This window comes from Coenobita brevimanus, chromosome 13 (genome assembly GCF_032717465.1).
Source record: "Coenobita brevimanus isolate Jiangsu-jjx chromosome 13, ASM3271746v2, whole genome shotgun sequence".
Classification (NCBI taxonomy): domain Eukaryota; kingdom Metazoa; phylum Arthropoda; class Malacostraca; order Decapoda; family Coenobitidae; genus Coenobita; species Coenobita brevimanus.
In genome coordinates this window covers 6,961,898-6,987,146 of record NC_136966.1, presented here as the reverse complement: position 1 = coordinate 6,987,146, position 25,249 = coordinate 6,961,898, and the positions used below count along the sequence as shown (strand labels likewise).

Below are 25,249 nucleotides of genomic sequence, written 5' to 3'. Positions count from 1 at the left end.
TAGATAAATAGATAGATATAGATATATATGTTTATCTGTCTATATAAAATACATATTCGAATGATCACGATACACATCACACTGTATATTACACAGTTCACTTTAACATATATATATATATATATAACTGTTACAACCTGTATCAATATTATTTTAACTTTCGATGATCGCGAAGTATAGAGGATAGGTGTTTAACTGGCAATACCATTATTCAAATGTAAGAATTACGCGGTGTGTGTGTGTGTGTGTGTGTGTGTGTGTGTGTGTATGAAGATACAAAATCCTCCTCTAGAGGAGGATTTATATATCTATGCCGAGCTGAAACTGTTGTAAATGCACATCGGTTTTAGAATAGGGGTAAAATTTTCCTGTAAATACATTGCACTCTTGTCACTGTTATGAAAGTCCACGTTTAGCCAAAACTTGTATACTCACGCCAGTTTCAGTATGTGCGTATAGTTCTTCCGTCACAGGAAATACATTATCGTTTTATCACTGGTACAACTGCTAGTGTGTACTGCCGTGTGGTGGCTGGCCAGGGTGAGCGAGGTGGCAGTCAACACACAGTTTATTGTCTCCACATCGCTGGAGGCTGCTGAAGGTGTGGAATCTGTCAGAAGGGATGACCTGTGCATAAGGCTCGTACGTGTGCTCAGAGTCGGCATCACAAGGCCTCCTGTAGGGGTCTGCCTTGCCAACATTATCATACTGGGAGGCCCTGGAGCACATCCCTGGCGCTGCTCCTTGGTGCCGTGGCTCCCCCAGGTCAAGATCTGGAGGTGGAGAGTCTGGCGGAGGTGGCAGGATGGCAGCCCAGTTGACCTGCATCTCAACAGACTGATCATTTGGATGGCAGCAGGACGTGTGTGGTGGTGATGGTGCCAGTAGGGCCGTGGTGGCGTACGGTTCAGTAGTGTGGTTGGGCAGCAGCAACCTCGGCTCTGCGTACTCACTAACCAGCTGATCTGACTTGAGGAGTCGTGAGGAGGATAAGCTGGAATCCTTATCACTGTCAGACGGCCGCCATACCTTATGGTCACTGTACATATTGATGGAAGGGTCCTGGTACAGTGGAGGTGCATGAGGAGGGCTGGCTGGTGGTGCCTTGTGCTGTAACCTCCACAAGTACCACACCACACCAAGCACCAGTAACAGCACCAGCGGAATCAGCAAGTATGCCAACCATACTGCCTGTGGTGGAGCATGCAGCACCTCCCCTGCCGCCACCGTCCTGCGCAACCCCTGCCCCTCCACCACTACAGGGGCACTGAAAGGTCCTGTTCCAGCACTTGTCAGCGCCGCCACACGCACGGTATATATGTGTCCAGGCAGTAAATCACGAGTTTCCAGGTAGGGTGTACCAACTGTCTCGGTAACCTGACTACCGTTGTGGCTGAGTGTAACCTTGTACCCTATCACCTCCCCCTGCGCCTCCTCAGTACTAACACCAGACCACTCGATCAGCATTGAACCCTCCTTTTGCCTCGTTACTCGCACGTTACCTGGCGCAGTCAGTGGCACTGGAAAGACAGGAATGAACACTTAAAATTAAGGTTAGGTTGTAATGACAATACTCTCAGTACTCTCAAATTTTCAGTCTATCAGTTAATCTATCTATCTGTTTCAGTTTGTTTTTATATCTGTCTGCATGTTTATCAATCTATGTATCTGAGTTCTTACTTGTACCGATCTGTTTTACTATCCGATTAACTGCTTCTCTACATATGATACTGATAGAGCCAGGGACACATGGTTTACTCTAAGACCACTGGCATATGGCACAAACACAGACTTTGTGGTGCTTGGCGTAAGCTGCCAATTATAACCTAGTACTCTGAATACCTATCACTGTAACTACAACACTGTTTCTTCTATAATTTGCCTCAAACAGCATTAGTACTGCACGGTAGTTAATGTTATCATACAATACCTAACGTAGCGCACATGTCTTTGACATACCAATTACTGCCAGGGATGTATTATTTGTTTTTTTCCTACTGCCTCCAGAATATTTTATTCAACCTACGAAGCATCCTTCTAATGGAAAGGGTCAGTGAGGGTTACATCTATCCCCCTCACAACCTATGTCTCTCCCAAACCGAACTCAGTCATCAAAACGCTGCCATCACTAGCATCGTGGTTTTTTATTCAATGATAATGACAGAGTAAAGCAAGATCCAGAAGCAAGAAGACAGGAAGTATTAAACTGGTAGCAAACCCCCCCCAAAAATAATAGTATTGATTATTTTCCTGTAATCCCGAAGCTGGAAGAAACCTAGGGTCATACTAGGCTACAACTGACACTGGAAGCTTCATAACTGTTAGCACCTTTTTCTTAGTAATTTAACGTGCATATTACACTCTGATAGTCTCCATCATATAATTTACATAAATATTAGTATCGATACTGTACAGTATATCTTAGAAACGTAAAAGAGGATAAAAATGTGTAATATCCCAAACAAATTCTTAGGCAGAGGTGCTACGAAACCTCCTATGCTATCAAGCATATGGGACCTAAAACTTACCGTCCTCGGGCATGGTGAAGTGGTATGAGTTGGATGGAGTGCCCTTAACGCTGTGCAAGAAGGGTACGATGAAGAAGGTGTAGGGCGTGTTGGGGTGCAGGTTGTGGAGGTGATAGGTGGACGAGGTGCCCAGGACGGTAGCTACCTCCACCCTGCCTCCCTCTGCCATCCAATACACCAGCACCCCATCAACCCAGTCCTCCACTGGCTCCAGGAAGCTCCAGTTCAGTATAACACTGTCTGCTGCTGTGGCCATGGCCTTGGTCAGTGTTACCAGCGGACGCGCCAGGCGACGCTGGACCTGTCGCATCTGAGGAAGGCACAGTGTGGTTCATATAATTACGCTGGCCAGTTCTTATGTGTTTCAGGTAGGCTACGCCTCAGTCAGCATTACCAGTCTATACCATGCATCATTTTCTACTTTCCATAATCCTTTTCAAGCTTTATACTAATTTTTTTTTATGTCCATTGACTGGAAGATTTATCAGTAACGTGAAGAAGCAGCCAAAATATCTTCACATCTAACAAAAACCGACTGGGCCGTCCCCAGCAACATATACATCTGGAGATGGCAATTTACCGACCAACCTGTATGCATAAAGGGTTCTAACTGTTCTTTTCCTAAAAACAAGTCCCCCTAAGTTATGTATTATTACACCTTTTTTTTTTTTTTTTAGCATTTTCGTCACTAATAATCGCTTACAAGGACGTGCTCAGTATTTGTAGGAGAGAAGACATTTCCTTATACAAAGAATCTTTTTCACAACATTACTTAGGAGAATTTATACATACCATACCTGTTCTGCAGTGAGGGTGGGGTGTGGGTTGGCTCTGGTAGAGACAGGATCAGACCAAGGACTAGGGAACGATGCTCCTTGACTGTTGACGGCACGCACCAGGAAAGTGTAGGTGTGGCCTAGTGACAGACGACTGACAACACATGATTCTTGCGTGATGACAGCATCAGCCACCCGCCATTCAGACCATCCCTGGCGCCAGTACTCCACAGCATACCAATGGAGGCCAGCCTTGCTGCCCTGGGAGTTGGGCAGCCAGCTTAGATGCACTGAAGTTTGGTTCCAGCCCAGTATACGGGGCTTGGTGGGTGGTAGTGGCAGTAGTGGCGACTCCTTTGGCTCTGTGTCCTCCACCACATTAAGCACTGCCTCCTGCTGTATACTGCCTGTTGTTGCAGTTACGTGACAGCTGTATATGCCAGCGTCGTCAAGCCACACGTCTTTGATGATGAGGGCACCGTTCTCTGGCAGAGAGAACCGTGGCTGGTGAGGGTGCTGGCTCAGCTGACGGGACGGCAGGTGTGCGGAGGGCTGGTACCACCAGGTGACACTCGCTGGAGCTGCTTCACTCACCACCTCACAAGAGAACCTCGCCACTCCTCCAGGGGCCACTGTAAGGTCCTTAGGTCCGACACCCACTACTGGTGGAGGCAGTGCTGTTACCACCACCACTTCTGCTCTCCCACTCACCCCTCCACCACTGTTAATGCCCCAACAATAGTAAACACCGGTGTCCTGTGTGGATGGCTGATGCAGCAGGAGAGTACTGCCATCATCTGACACTGAGGCGTGGCTGCTGCTGTGACCAGGGGACAGAACAGCTGTCCTGTCCGCAGAAGGGAGGCGCCAGAGCACGAGGGGTTCAGGCTCGCCTTCCACAAGGCACCGCAGTTGTGCCTCATTGCCTTGGATCACCTGCAGGTGCTGAGGCCGCTGGGTCAGCACTGGAGCATCCAGCACAGTGAGTGTAGCCCTGGCAGTGGCCACACCTGCCTCACTCTTCGCCTCACACTCATACACACCCGAGTCCGCCACCGTCACTTTCTGCAGAACCAATCGCTGGTCCTCAATAGTGGCTCCTCCTAGTGACATCCCTCCATCCACCTGCCTCCAAGTGACTGTCGGGGTGGGAAAGCCCCTCGCCCGGCAACCCAACTCCACACCAGCACCCGACGCCACTGACGTGTTGGATGGCTGCTCCTCAAACCACGGTGGTGCTGGGAGAATGATTATTTATTGACAGGTCATTTGTGTCATTATTATACTTTCATATCCTCTTAATAATAATGCAGCATGAACTATTTGGTAATTCAGTAACCATGCAGACAAGCAGCTCTCTTCTTATTAATTAGTTTCTTAATAATATGTGCTAATATCATTTGGCCTACAGAGGGACAGCTTCAGCATGCAGTTCACTGGGTTCACGTACAGATGAGCCTGGGATGCCAACAACAATGGCCTAACAATCCATTTATGCATTTAACACACTGATGCTCTGCGCTGCTATTAAACATAATAATATCTTGGTGCTGGAGAGAGATGCTTTCATGTGATAGCACTGATATGACTGAGCAGCTCTGTTGTCAGGTTATACAAACGTTCCCCACATCCCTCGCCCTCCCCTAAAAGGAAGATGGTGGACTGCAAGAGAAGGGGAATGAAACTGCAGTCCACTGCCACTGGGTTCACATTCTGATGAGCCTGGGGTTACTGCCACTGCTGCAACTACTGCTTCTATGGTGCTACTACTCCTACTACTACTGCTATAACTACTACTACTACTACTACCAGTAATAATAATAATAATAATAATAATAATAATAATGATAATAATAATAATAATAATAATAATAATAATAATAGTGATAATAATAATAATAATTATTATTATTATTATTATTCTTAGTATAATAGGAAAAGTGTATGGTAGGATACTTATTGACAGAGTTAGACAAAGAACAGAGAAATTAGTTGGAGAAGAACAGGGAGGCTTTAGGAAGGGAAGAGGTTGTGTAGATCAGATATTCATTCTTAGATCTTTAGTGGAAAAGTTTCTAGAGAAGGGAAAGAAGTTGTATGCGGCTTTCATGGATTTGGAGAAAGCATATGACAGGGTGGATAGACAAGGATTGTGGAAAGTGTTAAGAATATATGGAGTAGATGGGAAGTTGTTGAATGTTGTGAAGAGTATGTACGATGGTGCGAAGGCTGCAGTGCATGTGGATGGTGAACTAAGTGAATTTTTCTCTTTGAAAGTTGGGTTGAAACAGGGATGTGTCATGTCTCCATGGTTGTTCAATCTGTACATGGATGGGGTAATAAAAGAGGTACAAGGTAGGGTAGTGGATGTTGGAGTGGCCCTGGTGAGAGAGGATAGTGTTTGGAAACTCCCTGTACTGCTGTTTGCAGATGATACTGTGTTGTTGAGTGAAGACGAAGGGGAGCTGCAAGGCTTGGTGGATGAGTTTGGGAGAGTGTGTAAGAAACGGAATCTAAAGATGAATGTAGGGAAGAGTAAAGTGATGGTCTTTGAGAGGGGTGAAGTCAGTGAATGTACAGCGAGGTTGGATGGTGAGGAATTGGAAACTGTGAGTACGTTTAAGTACTTGGGTAGTGTGATGAGTAAGGATGGAGGTTTGGAGGGTGAAGTGCTTGAAAGGGTAAAGGTTGCTGGTTCTTTGAAAGCAGTGATAAGAAACAGGGAAGTGAGCATGGATGTGAAAAAGTTACTACATGACAGTATTGTGATACCAACTCTAACGTATGGAAGTGAAGCTTGGACGTTGTTGAAAGGACACAAGTCAAGAGTGAGAGCAGTGGAAATGAGTTATTTAAGAGGAGCCTGTGGAGTCACATGGAGAGACAGGCTGACGAATGAGGATATAAAGGAGCGTTGTGGTGTGGATGTGGATGTGATAGGAAGCGTTATGAGGAACACACTGAGGTGGTTTGGCCATGTGGAGAGAATGGAGGGTGAAAGACTGACGAAGAGAGTGTATGTGAGTGAGGTGGAGGGGGGAAGAGGGAGGGGGAGACCGAGGATGAGATGGAGGGATGGGGTGGAGAGGTATATGAGAGAGGGGGGTGTGAGTTGGGAGCAGGGCAGTGAAATGGCAGGGGACAGGGCGACTTGGAGGCGATTTGTTTGTGGCCACCCTAAACGAGATTGAGGCGTCTGGCAATAGATAGATAGAATTATTATTATCATTATTATTATTATCATTATTAATATTATGAGAAATAATAATAATAATAATAATAATAATGACAATAATAATAATTACAAAAACACGACAAATTTCTTCAAGGACAATATTCATAAAGAAAACCTTGTATCAGCCATTGCCTACTTGAAACCGAGCTATAAAAGGGCCGTGAGGTGAAGGTGCATGCCAGCTAAGGTCATCACAGTTTATAAGTCCACCAAGTTTGGTAGCTCTAGCTTCGATCTTTCATGGAAAATTAGGTGACATCTGGAATACTGGAAACGATCCAATTATTTTACCCCAGGCGAGGTCAAGGTCACAGATCTTGTGTACATCACCTTAGGTCATCAGAGCCTATAAGTCCACTAAGTTTGGTGGCTTTAGCTTTAATCCTTAAGGGGAAATTAGGTGATATCCCGAATATCTGGGAAAGTCCCAATTTTCTCTCCCATGCGATATCGGAGAATAATCAACCGATTGGAACCATACTCCCTTCCGGCATGCGTCCATCTTAAGGCTATTTTATAGTACAATTTTTAGCTTCCTAACTTAGGCGGTTCTTGAGACAGCGAGGCTGACTCACTTTTCTCTGTTCTGGATAATATCCAAAGATCTGGTTGACTGATTACCACCATATCTGGTTAAAAGAGGCAGACAGTGTCAGACTAAGTTGACCAAGTTTGAAGGCTCTAGGCCAAATACCCTTTGAAATATCATAAGTAATAATAATAATAATGATGATCATCATCATCATAATAATAGCTCACCATCTACTCACTTGATGTAGTACTGTTCTCAGGTGTCTGCCGTTTCCTCTCCTCCACTCTTCTTTCCTTTCATCCTCTTCTTTCGTTCTTTCCTTTATTCTTTCCTCCTCCTTCTGCCTGTGGGTGACTTTACACTCCTTCTGTCACTCTCTCCTTCATTTTTTTCTCTTCATTCTGCCTGTGGGTGACTCTACACTGACTGACAAGCCAAATGGTTTCCTGTACACCAGGAAACCATTCGGCTTGTCACTCAGTGTTGAGTCACCAACAGGCAGAAGGAAGAGGAAAGAATGAAGGACAGAAAAACAAAAGAGGGAGTGTAAAGTCACCCGTAGGCAGAAGGACGTCGAAAGAATGAAGTAAAAAAAGACTGAGGAGGAAGGAAGGAATGGAGGGAAGAGAGGAATGGACAGACACCCGAGAGCAGCACTACATCGAGTGAGTGGATGGTGAGCGCCCCCACCTACCACAAATGGATAATAATGATAATAATAATAATAATAATAATAATAATAGTGTCATAGCTATATGCCATAAAATATTTTGGCATAGTAATTCCAAACATATTAGTTAAGAAAAATGTTAGGGAGCCTAATACCCACGGTAATATGATCCAGGGATAAACATAAACGCACCCAACCATGAACTCACTGAAACCCTTGATGTATTCTATATTTTGTTCGTATAACCACAAGACGAGTGTATGCGACTTAAGACATCTTGTATCGAAGGGGTTAATGAAGGCTATACCTAATCCCACTAGTTCAAAAAGCCTTCCCAGTGCTGAGTAAAACAGCACGGACACAACAAGAACTTAACAAATAAGATGTTTTCGTACTGAAGGAGTTAACTTAATAACGACCGTGAGGTGAGATGGGGTTTCCTCACGATAGCCTGCAAAGTTGCGGGGAAGACACATATTAGGGATTTTGAATTAGTACATACCTATTTTTCATCTACTGTACCACATATTACCTTTTAATTATGATGGAAGAGTAACCATCAACACATACTGTAAATAACTTACTCATGACCGTGAGGTGAGATGGCGGTGCCTGACGGGCGCCAGCAGCGTTGCGGGCACGACATATGTATTTGGCCGAATCCTGCTGGACGGCCTGAGCGATTATCAGGTCACCATCCTGGCTGACACTGATGCGGCTGGAGTTGGTGACCTGGTGTCCGTCCCTGAGCCAGGTCACCTCAGGTGGTGGAGTGCCCTTGGGAGGCCTGCAGGGCAAGGTGATGGATTCCCCTACCAGCACTTTTATAGAGGAGTCAGCCTGCTGCTGGAAGTCATGGGCCAGTGTGGCCACAGTGAGTGTGGCATTTTTTGAACGTGTGGCGCCATAGCTGTTTGAGGCCACACACCAATAAGTTCCCGCATCACTGTCCCTCCTGGTGGCCGTGACCCGCAGCAAGAACAGTGACCCAGAGGACAGAAGGACCCTGTGTGAACGCTGATCCTGTGATGACGTGATCACTTCCTCCCCATCCCGGAACCATCGGATTCTGGAACTGCCCGAGGCGGCGCAGTTCAGAGTGGCAGGGTCATTGCGCCGCGCCACCACGTTGCTTGGGTGTTCCTTGATCACTGGAGGTGCACCTGTATGGGAGGCGTCATCTTTGTCATCATGATTCTCTCTTTCTACCTAAGGATGGGATAAGGTATGGCCTACCAAGTAAGGAAAATTGGAAGCATGTATTGTTAGGGAAGATTATTTAAAACCATGAGACCATTAGTATATGGCCTATATAATATCAAACACAACGTTCACTGACCACTTGAGGTCTGCAGTAAATGTCCATGAGCTTTTGTAAAGGAACTGATGTGTGTCCATTTTAGTTTTGATATGGTCATGAAAAAAAATAAAAGTTTCCTCCCAACACTCGGAATGTAGGAACGAAAGAGAAATTAACAACCATCTTCTGAACCCATGCATTACACTTCGTACGAGTGAATAGACGCTGAGAATATGACAAGGATAACATTGAAGAAGGCTCTCTCCATTCACCAAAATCTAAAAATAGAGAAAGCATACTTATAATACGTTTATTTTATGATAACCCCTAACCCCTTTCATTTTATCAAAAGGTGAAGACTGTGCCAGCCAGTCAGACTGAATGGTAAGTTTGACTAGTACCCAAAGACACTCATTCCTATCTTGTAACAACGTTCATCAAATTTCAGTGGGTAATCCAGTTCCGTCAGGTGAAAACAACCCCCCAGTCCTGAATATACCTTCGTTGAGATGCTTCCAGTCAGTGTGTTGTTAAATCCTTCAGTCCGAGGACGTATTTTTACGATTTATTCTTTCAACTACCGTATCAGAATTTTACTCAACTCTCATTTTAAACACGTAAATGAAGACTGTTTCTAACCTCAGCAGTTCGAAAAATCTCTTCACAGAGGATTATAATGGTCAAAAACGGGTAAAATAAACAAAATATTATATCATCACATTAAAGAGGTTACTGCACATATGAAAGGTTATCATAGTGTTGATTACAACTAATTACTTTCATGTGTCATTCAGTTTAGTGTTATTTTCTTCATTTAAACATGGACTCTACTATGGTTGTGAAAACTTCTCATAGGGAAGTTTCTCAAGTTATCCCTGCCTCACTCCAGCTTCCCCCACAATCCCTAAAGTCCTTTTTGTCACGCTTCATTCATTCCGTCTTCCTCCATCATCCATATTATTAATTCTGTCAAGCTCGTCATATTTAATCCTTTCCCATCATCCCTAAAATCCATCATGTCAAGCTTCTTTCACTCCGTCCTCTCACATTATCTCTAAAATCCCTCATGTCAGCTCTCCTTCCCTGATTTCTATTTAACCATCCATGAAATCTCTTACGCCAGTCTTCCTTTATTTATCGTCTCTTGTAACCCATATAATCTTATATGGCAGACATCTTATTCTTTATAATCTCTTCCGTTACTTCTCATTCACTCCATTTACATTTCTAAAATTCTTTATATTAACCTTCTTTTACTCCAAAATCTCACATATTACTCTTCACTCATTTCATCCATATTCCATATTCCCAGTATCATCATCATCATCATCATCCATACATCTTTTCCCACCTAAGGATGGGATAAGGTCCATAGAACCAAAAAATATCTAGTGGGAGGAAAACCAACAGAAATCTGCCCATTTCAATGGTTCGTGCTTTCATTCACTCATCACTGAAGCCCCTGGAATCCTAGCTCCAACCCTACAGGCATAAACATCCTCATTCTAAAAATCTTCTTTCAACCTAAAATCTGCCACAGTCCCCTTTACTTAGCCCAGCCACATCCCTAAAATCCCATACATAACCCTCCTTCACCCCAAAGTCTCTCGCCTTATCCCTCACTCATTCTGTTCTGTCTCACCAAAGGAAGTTACTATTACCCGTTGCCCACCTACTCCATTTTGTCCAGTCACCTCACAACACTCTCCTATGATACTCTTCACCCATTTCATATAACCCCATCCCCCTGCACCTCCACACACACACACACACACACACACACACACACACACACACACACACACACACACACACACACACCAATTTACCTCTCCCCCCCTTCCTTCTCTCACCTGTGGTCCTCCACCCTACCCTCACCTCAGTCTCGTCTTTCCCCTTTTCTCTCTGCTCTTTCTCGAATCGGTAAGATCTTTGGTCAATATTTCCTCTTTATCAACGTTCGTCATGAGGTAGCCCACAGCTGGGGACCTGGTTATAAAGTTTAGTGTTATGCATCGTATTCTAGGTGAAGACTACAGCTCAATAAAAATTTCTTACCTGCCGAAATAACCTTTGTTCAGTCGATAGGTATGAATCCTAAGCAACTTTTTTTTTTCCTCCTTTCTCTCCACACTTAACTATAATCATGAGGTCAGTTCGTATGTACTGTACAATGCATCCGTTAAAAAATACAATAAAACATGTGATGGTAGTTGCTTTGTGAGATGAGCAATGATTCCTAATGTGTGAATGATGTGTGAATGACGTGTGTAGCCTACCTTTCACTAGGTATTATTTTTTATGCTTGTCTTACTTTGTCCCTGGATCCCACCTCACCCTATATTTTTGGTGGGAGTTAGGGTTGTTAACATGTAATTAACACTACATAAACCGATATATCGGAAAAATGCCCCCATGTGGTGGCACCGACATAATTGGGTACCACCAGTGCCTGATTTTTTTTTTTCTTTTTTACGTGTCCGACTCTGGGCAAAGGTTTCAGGGCCTATTCCCAAGTCCCAATAGTCCTCCTTGGGGCCCAGTAGTCCTACACCTCCACATGTCACCATTTCGGCGCTAACACCCACCATCCACATTGAATACATGCTAGGACTGTCTCATACAGGACTGGTGTACTGGTATTAGCGGGGGTACTTTTATGACATGTCGGCGGGTCATCTGGTAGATCAGAAAAGTCTGCTTTTTCAGAAATTCAAATCCTGAAACTGTTCCCTGCCCCAGCCGGGATTATATAAATGTCCCTCAACTCACTCTCTGTCCCTTCAGTAGGAAGATGGTGAACTGTAAGATGAGATAAGGTCAGTCTGCAACCCACTGGGTACACATTCAGATGTGCCTGGGGACACAACAACAACAACAACAGTTATTTACCGGACCATTATCTCACCTTTACCTATTGCGAGTTGAATTTTTTAATGAAATTGGCGAAGGCACATTTCAATCAATTTGTCATCCGCACTGAAAAAAAAAAAAAAAAGTAATAACATTTGAAGACCAAAACATTTGTTATTACGATGCAAAAGTTACCTGCGCCATCAGAGTGAAAGGACTGCACTCAGAAATATCATCTGACGTACGGCGTATTTAACAAATAAATTTGTATTTAGGTAACACCAACCTGGCTGAGCAGCGACGAGGCTGATGCACACAAATAAAACAAATACATCCATGGTTCCTCGACCAACTCCTCCACACACTCTCACTCACGCTCTCACTGCCGCCGGAATCACAGTAATATTGGCAGCTCTCATCTTCTCGCATCGTGACACACAGCTCACAGGGGACCTATTTTCACAGCCTCTACAGTTGCAGTGTATCAAAGTGAGTCGGGTAATGTAGCTATTTTCCTTTTCAATTTCTCACATAAAACTGGAATTTTTTACAACACAGGTCACTGCAGAACACATCATTAGGAATGCCCATAACACTAATCATAACGACTGGCAGCATGATTACGTTCCAGCGCACCAATGAGTCTCACTGAGCGTCTTCGGCTGTGGTCTAGAGCGATATTATCCAACACCCTTCCTCTGCGGGGTCCGCTCTCACACTGATCCCTTGCTATGAGCGACTGAACGGTGAGACCCACACAGGCAGACAGGGTGGCCGAGAGGGGAACAGAGGTAGGGGAAGGGGGGGGGGAAGAGATAAACAAGACGAGGGGGAGGAGGTAAGGGGCAGTGAGGGACAAAACAGGGAGGAGGGGAAAGAGAGAAGTTGGGAGGAGGAGTAAAAAGGAGAAGGGAGGGTGGGTAAAAAAATGGAGAGGGGAGAAGGGGAGGAGGGGTAAAAAAAAGGAAGAGGAGGGATAAAAAATGAGATAGAAGGGAAGGAGAGAGAGAATAGGAATGGGAGATGAGAAGAGTGGGAGGTCGAGAGGGGGGAAGTAGAAGGAAAGGGAGAAAGTGGAATCGGAATGACTTTCGAGGGGAAAAAATGATCAGGATGAAAGGAATAGGGAGAGAATCAGTATAAAACTAGAGATTTGGAGGATGATAAGATGAGACTTGGGAAAGCGGATGAAATAGTAGATAAATGGAGAAATGGGAGTAGGGTAGAGGTAAGGAGAACGAGAAGGGAGCAGGGGGACGGGGTTAGGGAAGTGGGAGTACTAAGCAAGGACATGGAGAGAGGGAACAAAAGAGAACAAGCGAATGGAGTGTCAGCAGCGAGGAGAGGTAGGAAAGTAGGGAAACAAGTGAATGAAAGTCATGAATCGGTGATGGAAGAGAGGTAAAGGAGGCCGAGAAGGGAGGGGAGGCGCTGGGAGAAAGGGAAGTGGGATGGAAATACGAGGAATTGACTGGAAGGGAAAGGGGAAGGTGGGTGGGGACTGTAGAAGGGAACTATGAGAAGGAGGGACTGTAGGAATGCCAGAAAAAGAGGGGGGGGGGAAGGAGGGGACTGGAATCAGGAGAGGTATAGTTGGGAAGGGGGCGTGGGCAAGGGAAGTGGTAGGAAGAGGAGGAGAACGGGAGGGGGAACAGTGGGGGAGGAGTAGGTGGGCGGGGACTACAAAATGCGGGGCTTATAGTGACTGGAAGCCGGGTGACACTCGTGTGGACAGAGTGACGAAATAGATGTGTGTGTGTGTGTGTGTGTGTGTGTGTGTGTGTGTGTGTGTGTGTGTGTGGAGTTTTTTACGACGTCTTATAGTCACTTTGGCGGTGGCATACGATTATGTAACGTATTCGTGCCTTAGCCGTTTCGCTGCCGTATATGTACCGTGCGTTTGTGTTGTATTCAGACCAATGCCAGATGACTTGTATTCAGTTAAAAGGATATAAACTAACAATTGGCAGCACTTTCTCGCTGCTGTGGGAGTACTGTGTTACTGTATTCATAAGGTACTATACCTCTCTCTCTCTCTCTCTCTCTCTTACATACTGTTGTAATGTACGTGTATATTGTTATTACGCCGACCATGAACTTTAAGAAAGGATGCTTGATGCTGGGTACAACAAGTTTCGGTTCCTCTGCCTATTAGTATCATTTGTCATAGCAAGGGACTGAGTATCTTGACCCCAGTGGTCGTATTAAACTGGCTTAGAAAAGCCTAAACACGTGTTCCTTAGAGGTTTATTGTGTGTACTGCTTTCCCTTGCATACTATTTATATCATTTTTTATCTTGCCATATAATACATCAATAACACACAGTAAGATGTTAATAGCGATGTGTAGAATAAACTACTGAGGAGGAGATGCTACGAGTTCTCCTCAGTCACGTATGATAAGGCACTAAGACCTCTACTGTAGCTTGAGTAAGCTGTATTAACCTTATCTAATAAATCGGTGTTTATTTCTCTGATAACACAAGAGGCAAAAAATATCCAAAACATCCACTTTATGAGAAACTGATTAACTAAACATACTGCACATCCATTGAATACACAGATTCGTGTTATTAAATTATTTTTATTACTACGGAATATAGTATTAGCAGAACAATTTAACTCAAGTATAAAATACTCCTCCAGTATCCCTGCTTGTCGTACGAGGCGACTAAAAGGGTTGGTGGTGGGTTAGTGCCCCACCCCGTAAAAAGAACTAAAAAAGCGAATAAAGCGCCTCGGACCCGAACAGACCATACGTTGACGACTAAGGAATGGACAAAGGACATTCTTAGGGTGGGAACATGGAATGTGAGAGCAGTGAATGATGAAGTGAAAGAGAGAGAGATTGTTCAGGTGCTTGAGGATGCAAAAGTGGATATATGTGGATTGACTGAAACTAAATGGAAAGGTGAAAGGGTGAGAGAATGGGAATATGGTGTAGGTATATGTGCGGGAGTCAGTGAGAATGAGAGGGCAAGAGAGGGAGTATGGCTGATGATAAGCAAGAAGTGGAAGGAGAATATAAGAGAGTATGGAACAGTGGGTGCAAGGATTGTATGGGTGAGGATGAAAGTAGGTATACAAGCATGGTCGATTGTATGTGTGTATGCTCCAACAGAGGATCGAGTGGCAAGAGTGAAAGATGAGTTTTGGGCGAGAGTAGAAGCATGTATGGACAAGTTTGAGAGGAGCGAGAGAGTGCTGTTGATTGGAGACATGAATGGCAAAGTTGGGAATGTATGAGTGGATGGAGTGGTTGGTCAGTGGGGTGTGCCAGCTGAAGTAGATGGGAATGGTAGTGCTTTGGTGGACATCTGTGCTTGTAAGGGGTTGGCAATAGCCAACACCTACTTTCGTCATAAGATGATCCACTGATATACATGGAGAGTAATGAGGATGATGGATGGTGAACTTGTTGAACGAAAGGCAATGATAGACTACGTGTGTGTGGATGAGCGAATGAGAAGACAAGTGTTGGATGCAAGAGTGTGGAGAGGGTGGGGGAATGGAGTCTCGGACCATCACTTAGTGATGGCCAAGGTAAAGATGCAAAGAAAGTGGTTGAGGAGACAAAGGGGAAGACAGGAGGAAGCAGCTCCTGTGAGAAGAGTGGAGAAATTGCAAGATAGTGAGAAACTGACAGAGTATAAGAGCATCGTGGAAGAAAGATTGGGAAGGTATGAGCTAGAGCAGATGGAAGAGGTGGAAGACGTATGTAAGATATTCACGGAAGAGATAGGCGCAGCGTGTGAGGCGGTTTGTGGAGTGAGGAGGAGATGCAAGGGTGTGCAAGGGACAGCATGGTGGAATGATGAGGTGAAACGAGCTGTGGAACAAAAGAAGAAGGCATATGGTGAATGGCTGGCGAGTAGAGGTAGGGGAGAAGATGAGAGAGAGAAGAGAGAGATATATGTGAGCAGGAGAAGGGAGGTTAAGAGACTGGTGAAGGAGAGTAAGAAGAAAGTGGATGAAGAGTTTGGGAGGAATCTGAGTGTGAAATGGAGGGAGTGTAAGAAATTGTTTTGGAAGGAGGTAAAGAAAGTAAGGCAGTGTGAAAGGGGAAATAATAGGGGAGTGAAAGATAGGAATAATAGATTGTTGGTGGAGAAGAGAGAGAAATTGAGGAGATGGAAGGAGCACTTTGAGGATTTGTTGAATGTAGAGAGTGAGAGCAGTGTGAGTATAAGTGGTTGGGGAATGGCTGGGAGAAGAAGAGATGAGAGGAGGGAGGAAGAGATCAGTAGGGCGGAAGTAGTGGAAGCGATGAAGAAGATTAAGCTGGGAAAGGCCCCAGGAATTGATGGAGTGTGTGGTGAAATGCTTAGGTATGGGGGTGAGATTGTTGTGGAGTGGATATGGAAGTTGTGTAGATTGGCTTGGGAAGAGGGAAGGGTTCCAGAGGACTGGAAATCAGGTATAATTGTTCCTCTGTACAAAGGAAAAGGGGAGAGAGAAGTATGTGGTAACCATAGGGGTATTTGCCATCTTAGTGTGACTGGTAAAATATATGGTAGAATACTCATTGATAGGGTTAGGCATATGACAGAGGAGCTAGTTGGAGAAGAACAAGGGGGATTTAGGAAGGGAAAAGGGTGTGTAGATCAGATATTTGTTCTAAGATGTTTAGTGGAGAAGTATCTAGAGAAGGAAAGGAAAGTGTATGCTGCCTTCATGGACTTGGAGAAAGCTTATGACAGAATAGATAGGCAAGGTATGTGGAAGGTATTAAGAATATATGGAGTGGAGGGGAAATTGTTGAGTGCTGTGAAGAGTATGTACGAGGGAGCTAGGGCTACGGTACGAGTGGATGGTGAGCTGAGTGAGTTCTTTAATCTAAATGTGGGACTGAAACAGGGGTGTGTGATGTCTCCATGGCTGTTTAATAGATATATGGATGGGGTTGTAAAGGAGGTGCAAGGTAGGGCAGTGGATTTGGGGCTGGCCCTAATGAATGAGGGTGAGATTTAGAAGCTTCCGGTGTTGCTGTTTGCTGATGATACAGTATTGTTGAGTGAAGATGAATGGGAGTTGCAAGGTTTGGTGAATGAATCTGGGACAGTGTGTAGGAGGAGGAAGCTGAAAGTTAATGTAAACAAAAGTAAAGTTATGGTGTTTGAGAGGAATGAAGTCACAGAGTGTGCAGTGAGGTTGGATGGTGAGGATATGGAGAATGTGAGTGCATTCAAGTACTTGGGTAGTGTGATGAGTAAGGATGGAACTTTGGGGGATGAAGTACGTGAAAGGGTACAGCAGGGAAGGAAGGTTGTTGGTACACTGAAAGCAGTGATGAGAAATAGGGAGGTGAGTATGGAAGTTAAGAAGTCACTGCATGATGGTATTGTGATCCCTACCCTGACGTATGGAAGCGAGGCGTGGACCTTGCAAGAGGGGAACAAGTCAAGAGTGAGAGCAGTGGAAATGAGTTACTTGTGAGGAGCATGTGGAGTGACGTGGAGGGACAGGTTGACGAATGAAGAAGTGAAGGAACGTTGTGGGGTAGATGTGGATGTGGTTGAGAAGATTAGGAGAAATACACTGAGGTGGTTTGGACATGTGGAGAGAATGGAGAATGAAAGACTGACTAAGAGGGTGTATGTAGGTGAGGTGGAGGGAGGGAGAGGGAGGGGTAGTCCGAGGATGAGGTGGAGGGATCGAGTTGAGAGGTATATGAGAGAGGGGGGGGTGAGTTGGGGGGAGGGTAGCCAAATGGTGGGTGACAGAGTGACTTGGAGGCGTTTTGTCTGCGGCCACCCTTTGCGGGCGTCGGGCTATAGATAGATAGATAGATAGATAAATTGCTAATGTAATTCCCAACAAGGATAATCTCTTTAGCAATCAATTCATACTTTTAATCGTTTCACTTCTACGACACTTTTTTCGCGGTTTATTTATCTCAGGTCACCATCAGACGATATCATTGCCCTAACTAACCTGATAAAGATCCCCGACCCCTTTCAGTTCGGTTGATAGCCTAGTACTGCGGGAGTGAAAGGTTTATCACCTCCGTCAAGGAAGTTATGCTTATGCCGGGGTTGGTTGGTTTGTCTGTTAGCAAGATTCCTCAAAAAGTTATGACCGGATTTTGCTGTTTTTTTTTTTTTTTTTTTTTTTTTTTTTGTAGAGGTAGGGTATGGCCCAAGGAGTAATTAGATTTTGGTGGTGATCCAACTCTTCATCCGGATCCAGGATTTTTGTTTTATTGTTTGTCCGGACAATACCTCCAAAAGTTCTCATTGATTTCCAATGAAATTTGGTGGAAGGGTGGGCCATGGGCCAAGAAAGAATTGATTACATTTGGGAGCGGATCCGTATCCGGATCTTATGTATCTTTCACAATATCTCCAAAAGTTCTAAGTGCATTTCAATACAATTTTGTGGAAGAGTATGCCATGGGTCAAGGAACAACTGATTAAATTTGGGGGTGGATCCGGATCCTATGTATTCCACACAATTTTTCTACGCATCCAGATCCGGATGCATTTTAATGGCGCTGGCGGAGGTACGCTGAGTGCTTTCTAGTTTAATTACCTATCAACGGGACTCAGTCTTACCTCATAACTAAGGCTCATCGGATTTCATTCAACCACGACAGTATTCAAGTTGTGGGAGTGGCCCAGTTCCGTTAGGTGAAAACAAAGCCATTAAAGTGAAGGGGCTAATAAAGGCTATATTTAACCCCCAGGATTCGACATGTCTCGCATAAACTGATTAAAATCGTCTGGAGACAGCACTAATAAACTATAAGATATCATGGTAGTGAAGATATTAATGTCACATAATTCCCTACGTTGATAAAAGCAATATCGACCAATAGTTCTTTCTAGTGTCACTTAGTAAATAACGTTCCTCAAAGTACCTTTATACGCAACACTAAAGCTGGTGCAGGAGAGGATCGCCTTCATGTGGTGGCACCAATACAGTCGGATAGAGGAGCTGCTCGGTTATAAAAAGGTCCTTCAACTTCCTATCGCACGAATGGAAGACGGTGGACTACAGAAGTGCAGTTAAGTCTTCAGTTCACCGGATGATTGTTTCATAGTAGCCTGGGGCCACAAGAACAACATCATGAACAACAACAACAAAGGCAATAGCAAAATCCATTGCATTATCTGTTGACTAGTTAATTAGTAATAAAAACTTTCACTAAAATATGTCAAGAATTTGTTCCGGTACATAAACGACCATCCACAGGCAAGATGAAATAAGCAATATAATACCGCCAGGTAACGATTACAGTTAAGGTAATTGTCTTTTCAGAAGTTTAGTTTATGACTGAACCATCTAAGGTACATATTTACCTATTTTTTCGATCAAGTATATTGATTTTAACTTCCATCAACCCTTCCCCCTCCCCCCAAAAAAATCCGTTTCCTGATCACAAACTTGCGTTCTTTTTGTGTACTTGTTGGTATGTGAATGCCATAAATTATGTCATGGTGTATTATACTGAAGAAAATGAGAGAACACTTCGGAGGGGGGGGGGGGCAAAGTGTGGGCGTTGGCGTCTTCCGTTTTATTTTTGTTACTAGTGGACGATTTCATTTTGAGTGGGAGTAACTTTCGAAGTGGAAGGATTGGGTAAAACCCTTCAGCATGCCTTCAGTACGAAAGGCCTTTCCTCTGAATAAAATAATCTGAAATAAAAGCAAACTGACAAAAGACGTCACGGGGATGTAAGGGGTTGCAAACATTTGTGTCTGTCAAACTGCTTGAACTCGTGGATGAAACCACCTTCCAAAAATACAGGTAAAGAAAACTGATAACTATTAGGAGTAACACTTCACGTCTGATTTTGTCTATTTAGAAAAGAGCAGTAAGGAACCTAACAAACAAAACAATATAGCAAACTTAAAACCTGAATTAACTCACGGGGGCAGCATTGTTTCGGAAAATTTACAAATAAATTTGCATTTAGGTAACACCAACCTGGCTGAGCAGCGACGAGGCTGAGGCACACGAACAAAACAAATACATCCATGGCTCCTCGACCAACTACTCCACGCACTCTCACTCTCGCACTCATGTAGTAGGTCTCCATATTATAATTGCAAACCATAATACACTGCCGCCGGAATCACAGTAATATTGGCAGCTCTCATCTTCTGTTCTCATCATGAAGCACAGCTCACTGGGGACCTATTTTCAGTTTCTACAGCAGCAGTGCAAGTACTGAAGTGAGTCGGGTTATGTGGCTATTTTCCTTTTCAATTTCTCATATAAAATTGGAAATTTTTACAACACAGGTCACTGCAGAACACATCATTAGGAATGCCCATAACACTAATCATAACGACTGGCAGCATGACAACGTTTCAGCGCAACAACGAGTCTAGGCTAAGAGCGACTGAACGGTGTGAGACCCACACAGGCAGACAGGGTGGCCGAGAGGGGAACAGAGGTAGGGGGGGGAGGAACGAGGAGGAGAGGGGGAGGAGGTAAGAAGCAGTGAAGGACGAAAGAAAACAGGGAGTAGGGAAAAGTGAGTAATGGGGAAGGAGAGAGGGGAAAGGAGGAGCAAAACGGAGAGGAGGTGGAGTAAAATAGGACAGAGAAGGGGGGATAAAAAAGGAGAGAGGAGGAGGAGGGAAGGAGGGAGAGAATAGGAATGAGTGATGAGAAGAGTGGGAGGTCGAGAGGGGGGAAGAAGCAGGCGAGGAAGTGGAATCGGAATGACTGTCAAGGGGAAAAACTGATCAGGATGGAAGGAATAGGGAGAGTCAGTCTAAAACTAGAGATTTGGAGAATGGTAAGACGAGACTTGGGGAAAGCGGATGAATTAGTAGATGAATGGGTAAATGGGAGTAAGGGAGAGGTAAGGAGAACGAGAAAGGAACAAAGGGGACGGTGTTAGGGAAGTGGGAGTACTAAGCAGGGACATGGAGAGAGGGAACAGAGAAGAACTAGAGAATGGGGAGTGTCAGCAGCGAGGAGAGACAGGAAAGTATAGGGGTGCAAATGAATGAATGCAAAGAATCAGTGACGGAAGAGAGGGAAAGGAGGACGAAAGGGGAAGGGAAACGCTAGGAGGGGGGAAATGGGAAGGAAATACGAGGAATTGACAGAAGGGAAAAGGGGGAGGTGAGTGGGGATTGTAGAAGGGAACTAAGAGAAAGAGGCAAAGTAGGGATGCCAGAAAAAGAAGGGAGGGGAGAGGGGAATGGAATCAGGAGAGGAAACTGAGAAGAAGCTGGGAGGAGGGGGGGCAAGGGAAGTGGAAGGAAGAGGAAGAGAAAGGGAGGGGAACAGTGGGGGAGGAGGAGGTGGGCGGGGACTACAAAAGGCGGGGCTTGTGATGGCTGGCAGGCGGGCGACAGGCGTGTGGACAGAGTGAAGAAGCAGATGTGTGTGTGTGTGTGTGTGTGTGTGTGTGTGTGTGTGTGTGTGTGTGTGTGTTTTAGGACGTCTTAGTCACTTTGGCTGTGGTATACGATTATGTAATGTATTCCTGCCTTTGCCTTTTCGCTGCTGTATTTGCACTGTACGTAGGGGCTGTATTCAGACTAATGCCACATGATTTGTATTCAATTAAAAGGATATAAACTAACAATTTTCAGCAAACTTTTTCGCTGCTGTGGGCATACTGTGTTACTATATTCATACTCTCTCTCTCTCTCTCTCTCTCTCTCTCTCTCAACAAAACAAGGGACACTTTTCTTGGCGCACCCACCCCAGTCGCATCCACCACACCAGCACATTCCAAGAGCTGTCCCTTGTCTTTGGACACAATCACTAGGCACACATCAAACATACCTCAGACACACCCCAGATGCATACCACACTCACCTCAGGCACATCCCAGACACGTCCCTGTGGGTGCCGCAAAAATCGCTGAAAGTAAAAGGGTGAAGCTAAAATATCTACGGTTGCAATTGCCACATTTCATCTTTGATAACAGGTATAGCGATCCAGTGAGTGACAGGGACTCACACTGAATTTGGCCGTCCCTCTAGGTGCGGCAAAGCTAACCATGGGAACAGTGCACGAAAAGCTGAAATCACCATCCTGCTCTGATATCACAAATTTTAAACGAGGTGGAAATAAGCCAGATTTAGGGGGAAATTAAACTATAAGAAGTGTTACTGTTATCAACTGAATGCCCTGTGCAGAAATGGGTCTTACAGCCATTCGCACATTAGTTAAATCTTGGACATTGTCGGATTCATCCCACTGGCAATAGCAACAACACGTGTTCCATTTTCATTAACCCTTCTAGTACGAAAACCATGAATAAAATCGTCTGACGGTAACAACCAGGAAAAATAAAAGGCGGCGCTGCATAAACGGCTAAGTCGCTCTCGAAAAAGGAAAGAAAATCCTCATCTTTCCTATCACTCTCGCCCAGGGGCCCCTAAACTCTTCATCTCATCGATCCCCTCCTCCAGTTTCAGATTGTTCATCAACACCCAAGCATTTATTATATGAAAGTAGTTTAATAAATTCTGCTCTATTTACTAATCATATTACGAATAATGATAAGAAAAACAAAAACAGCAACAACAACAATAACAACAGCAATAATAATAATAATGATAATTATTATTATTATTATTTTTATTATTATTATTATTATTATTATTATTATTATCATAATAATAATAATAATAATAATATGATTTCATAAAATTAGGTGATGTTTAAAATATAATAAATCAAATATTTAACATACCCATTTTTACTGAAATAGTTGGTATCATTAATGGGAGCTGCGTCTGGTGAATGTTAACAAGGGCACTGATATTTGGCTGAAGACTGGTGAGTTTTAGTCATAAGTCACCATGCTCCTCCAGGTTCAGTCTGCTCCTCAGTTTTGTTAGAAGTGAATTTGCATGGTTAAAACCATCTTCAACCACAAAGCCGAGGGTATTTAGCTACAATATTTACGTTGCTCCAATAGTTACTTAGGCGTTTACTTCTGAACAACGCTTTTGTTTCGCGGTCCATGGTAATTTCTATAAGTTCTTCCTGTAAATGTGAGTCAGTGTCTGCATTTTCTATTTCCAAGCCAAAAAGTGTAAGAGTCCAGTCAGAAACGTGCATTTTCTCCAGGTCCTCAAAGTTTACCGGTACTTAAAAGTCTTCTCTCAATTTTTCAAGGTGCTTTGTGTATGTCTTCAGGTCACTATCCGAAATGTTGTCACTTTCTTCCAATTGCCGTAGGTTTCAAAAGTACAGTACTGAAAATTTCTACGTGCCACTGGCCTTAATAATCGTAATACATTTACCCTGCAGACGTTTCTGGAAATCTTTAAATTTTGAATATAGGTCTGCCAAATATAACAGATAATTCCTACACTTTTCAACTCTTCACATAGTGATGGGTTTACATCTGTTAGAAACTGCACAGCTGAGTGTATAAGTCTACAAGTCTTCGCAAGCTATCACTCCTACAGAGCCACCTTATCTCAGTGTGCAAAAGTAGTCGGTTCAGAGTTTCATCATTCTTTTCACATAGCATTGTAAACAATTGCTAGTTGAATGGATGTGCTTTAATTATAGTAATTGTTCTGCTACACACTTTCAAGGCATCATACAGACCACTGAGTTTCATGACTACAGGATGGTGTCTGTGTAATACACAGTGAATAGTACGTACATCAGGTACCATTTCCTTGAAGAAAGTGGCAAATCCTCTGTAGCGGCCGACCATTCCTGGTGCACCATCAGTAGCCACTGAAGTAATATTGCTAATGGGTATACTGTGCTTCTCCAAATGCTCCTCCAAACACCGAATAATTGTCTCACCTTTTGCATCAGCTTTACGATACCTGGCAAACAAAAATTCGTCAACAATGCACTTTTGAGCTGGACTGTAATACCTCACATAGGCCATAAGAATATTTGAACAGCCGAAAGTTGACTCATCGAGGTGAAGAGAAAACTTGGAGTGTTGAAGCTAAGATGTCAAAGTTTTTTTCCACATCATTGGCCATCTCATCAGTTCGTCGTTGCACTGTATTGGCACATAATGGCAGACATTTTAGGACAGGTTGAGAGTCTTTCTTCATAACAGGTTCAGTCACCTTTTTAACTGTTGGAATTATGATCTATTGTATGCGATTTTCCTTTCTTTGCTATGGTGAGGGAGATACTGTATGATGCCTTCAGTTCTTCATTATCAACACTGGCAGGTGTTGTGAAAAAAATGTCTTTACAAATGGTTCATTTCTTCAGTGCCTTGAAATAATGAAAACCTTTGTTTTCCTTGTCAGAGAGAACCCTTTCAAGGGGGTCTTTCATCTTCGAAGGTTTCATGGCATCATTACTGAAAGTCTTTTCAAATGATAGGCATATGTGCATTGTTTAATTGGTAACCGAAGTGATGACAACAAATTTCAAATGTTCTTGTGAATATTGTCGGCATCTCCTCTTGGTATCAGCATCTGCCATTATGTTTGTCAGTAACTGCACAACACTCACTTCACTGATACCACTCCTATTGCTGTGGGTGATGGAAATGTACTGGCTCTCCACAGTACAGAGTTTGGGTTCGTATGTGATGGGGGGAGTACGCTCAGCAAGCGAGGTAAACAGCAATACTAAACCTACGTGCATCCTTCCTGGGACTGGGGAAATGAGAGAGGCAAGGGAGAGGGTGGGAGGTACGAGGGGCGGGTACAGATATACAGGAATAGGACGAGACAAGAGTAATGAAGATCTCATGTGTATATTTAAGACACTTAATATGTTTATCCAGTATTAGTAAAAATAATTCACCTAGCTAAAGAAACTCAAAGTAATTCATCGATGTGAAAGAGACGTTATAATGGTGTGGTCATGTAATGTGGTTCTGCATAACAGATAATTTATCATTTTGTTTCAGTAAAACTAATCTAATATGCATGACAAAAAGTAATAATACATAAATCGTGTCGCAATAATTCGTAATTCATTGCATGATACTGCATGTGGCTACTTAATTCAAATTTCTCATCTGAATTTCAGCTTTCAACCCCAGTAGATTTACTGAGCCCCAATCGAGCCTCCATCATTCATTGGCACCCTACTGACCCCCAGCCAATTACTGTCCCCTTGGATGGTCCCATCGATCCCTGGGGGAAGATACTGACCATTTTAGGGGCCCCTGATGTACAGTAGGTAGTCCTGAAGGTGAAGATGATTTTCGTTGTACTAACCTAAGTTTATCAGGGAGAAATTCGGACAGCGAAACGATACGTGATACCTGCAAGCCTTTGCCCCCTCAACTAGCTATGCAACCTATTTCTCGCTCCCACTCCCAGCTGCAAGCTTTTGCCCTCTCAAGTAGCTGTGCAACCTACTTCTCGCCCTCTCCCCCAGCTGCAGAAATGCAGACACAGCAAGGCGTCTCTAAACGAAAGCATGTGGTTATCACA

The 25,249-nt window shown here is 43.9% G+C and overlaps 1 protein-coding gene and 1 pseudogene across 1 annotated transcript; both read right to left on the bottom strand.

Annotated features, from left to right (window-relative positions):
- Nucleotides 1-507: 507 nt before the first annotated feature.
- On the bottom strand, nt 508-12,323 carry LOC145414679 (roundabout homolog 1-like). The gene is made up of 5 exons (XM_080284200.1): nt 12,270-12,323; nt 8,326-8,950; nt 3,326-4,542; nt 2,529-2,838; nt 508-1,520 (listed from the first exon to the last, which is right to left on the bottom strand). The coding sequence occupies exons 1-5, from the start codon at nt 12,321-12,323 to the stop codon at nt 508-510; spliced, it is 3,219 nt and encodes a 1,072-aa protein (XP_080140326.1).
- A 166-nt stretch (nt 12,324-12,489) lies between these two features.
- Nucleotides 12,490-24,194, bottom strand: LOC145414668 (SCAN domain-containing protein 3-like; annotated as a pseudogene).
- Between the last annotated feature and the right edge of the window lie 1,055 nt (nt 24,195-25,249).

What these genes read in the sequence shown, in the direction of transcription:
- LOC145414679 (XM_080284200.1), bottom strand. Translation starts at nt 12,323, where the DNA reads ATGCGAGAAGATGAGAGCTGCCAATATTACTGTGATTCCGGCGGCAGT. An exon ending in ATTCCGGCGGCAGTGAGAGC is followed by an intron (nt 8,951 to 12,269) that starts GTGAGTGAGAGT and finishes TCCCATCCTTAG; the next exon opens with GTAGAAAGAGAGAATCATGA. An exon ending in CCACCCTCACTGCAGAACAG is followed by an intron (nt 2,839 to 3,325) that starts GTATGGTATGTA and finishes TGCCTTCCTCAG; the next exon opens with ATGCGACAGGTCCAGCGTCG.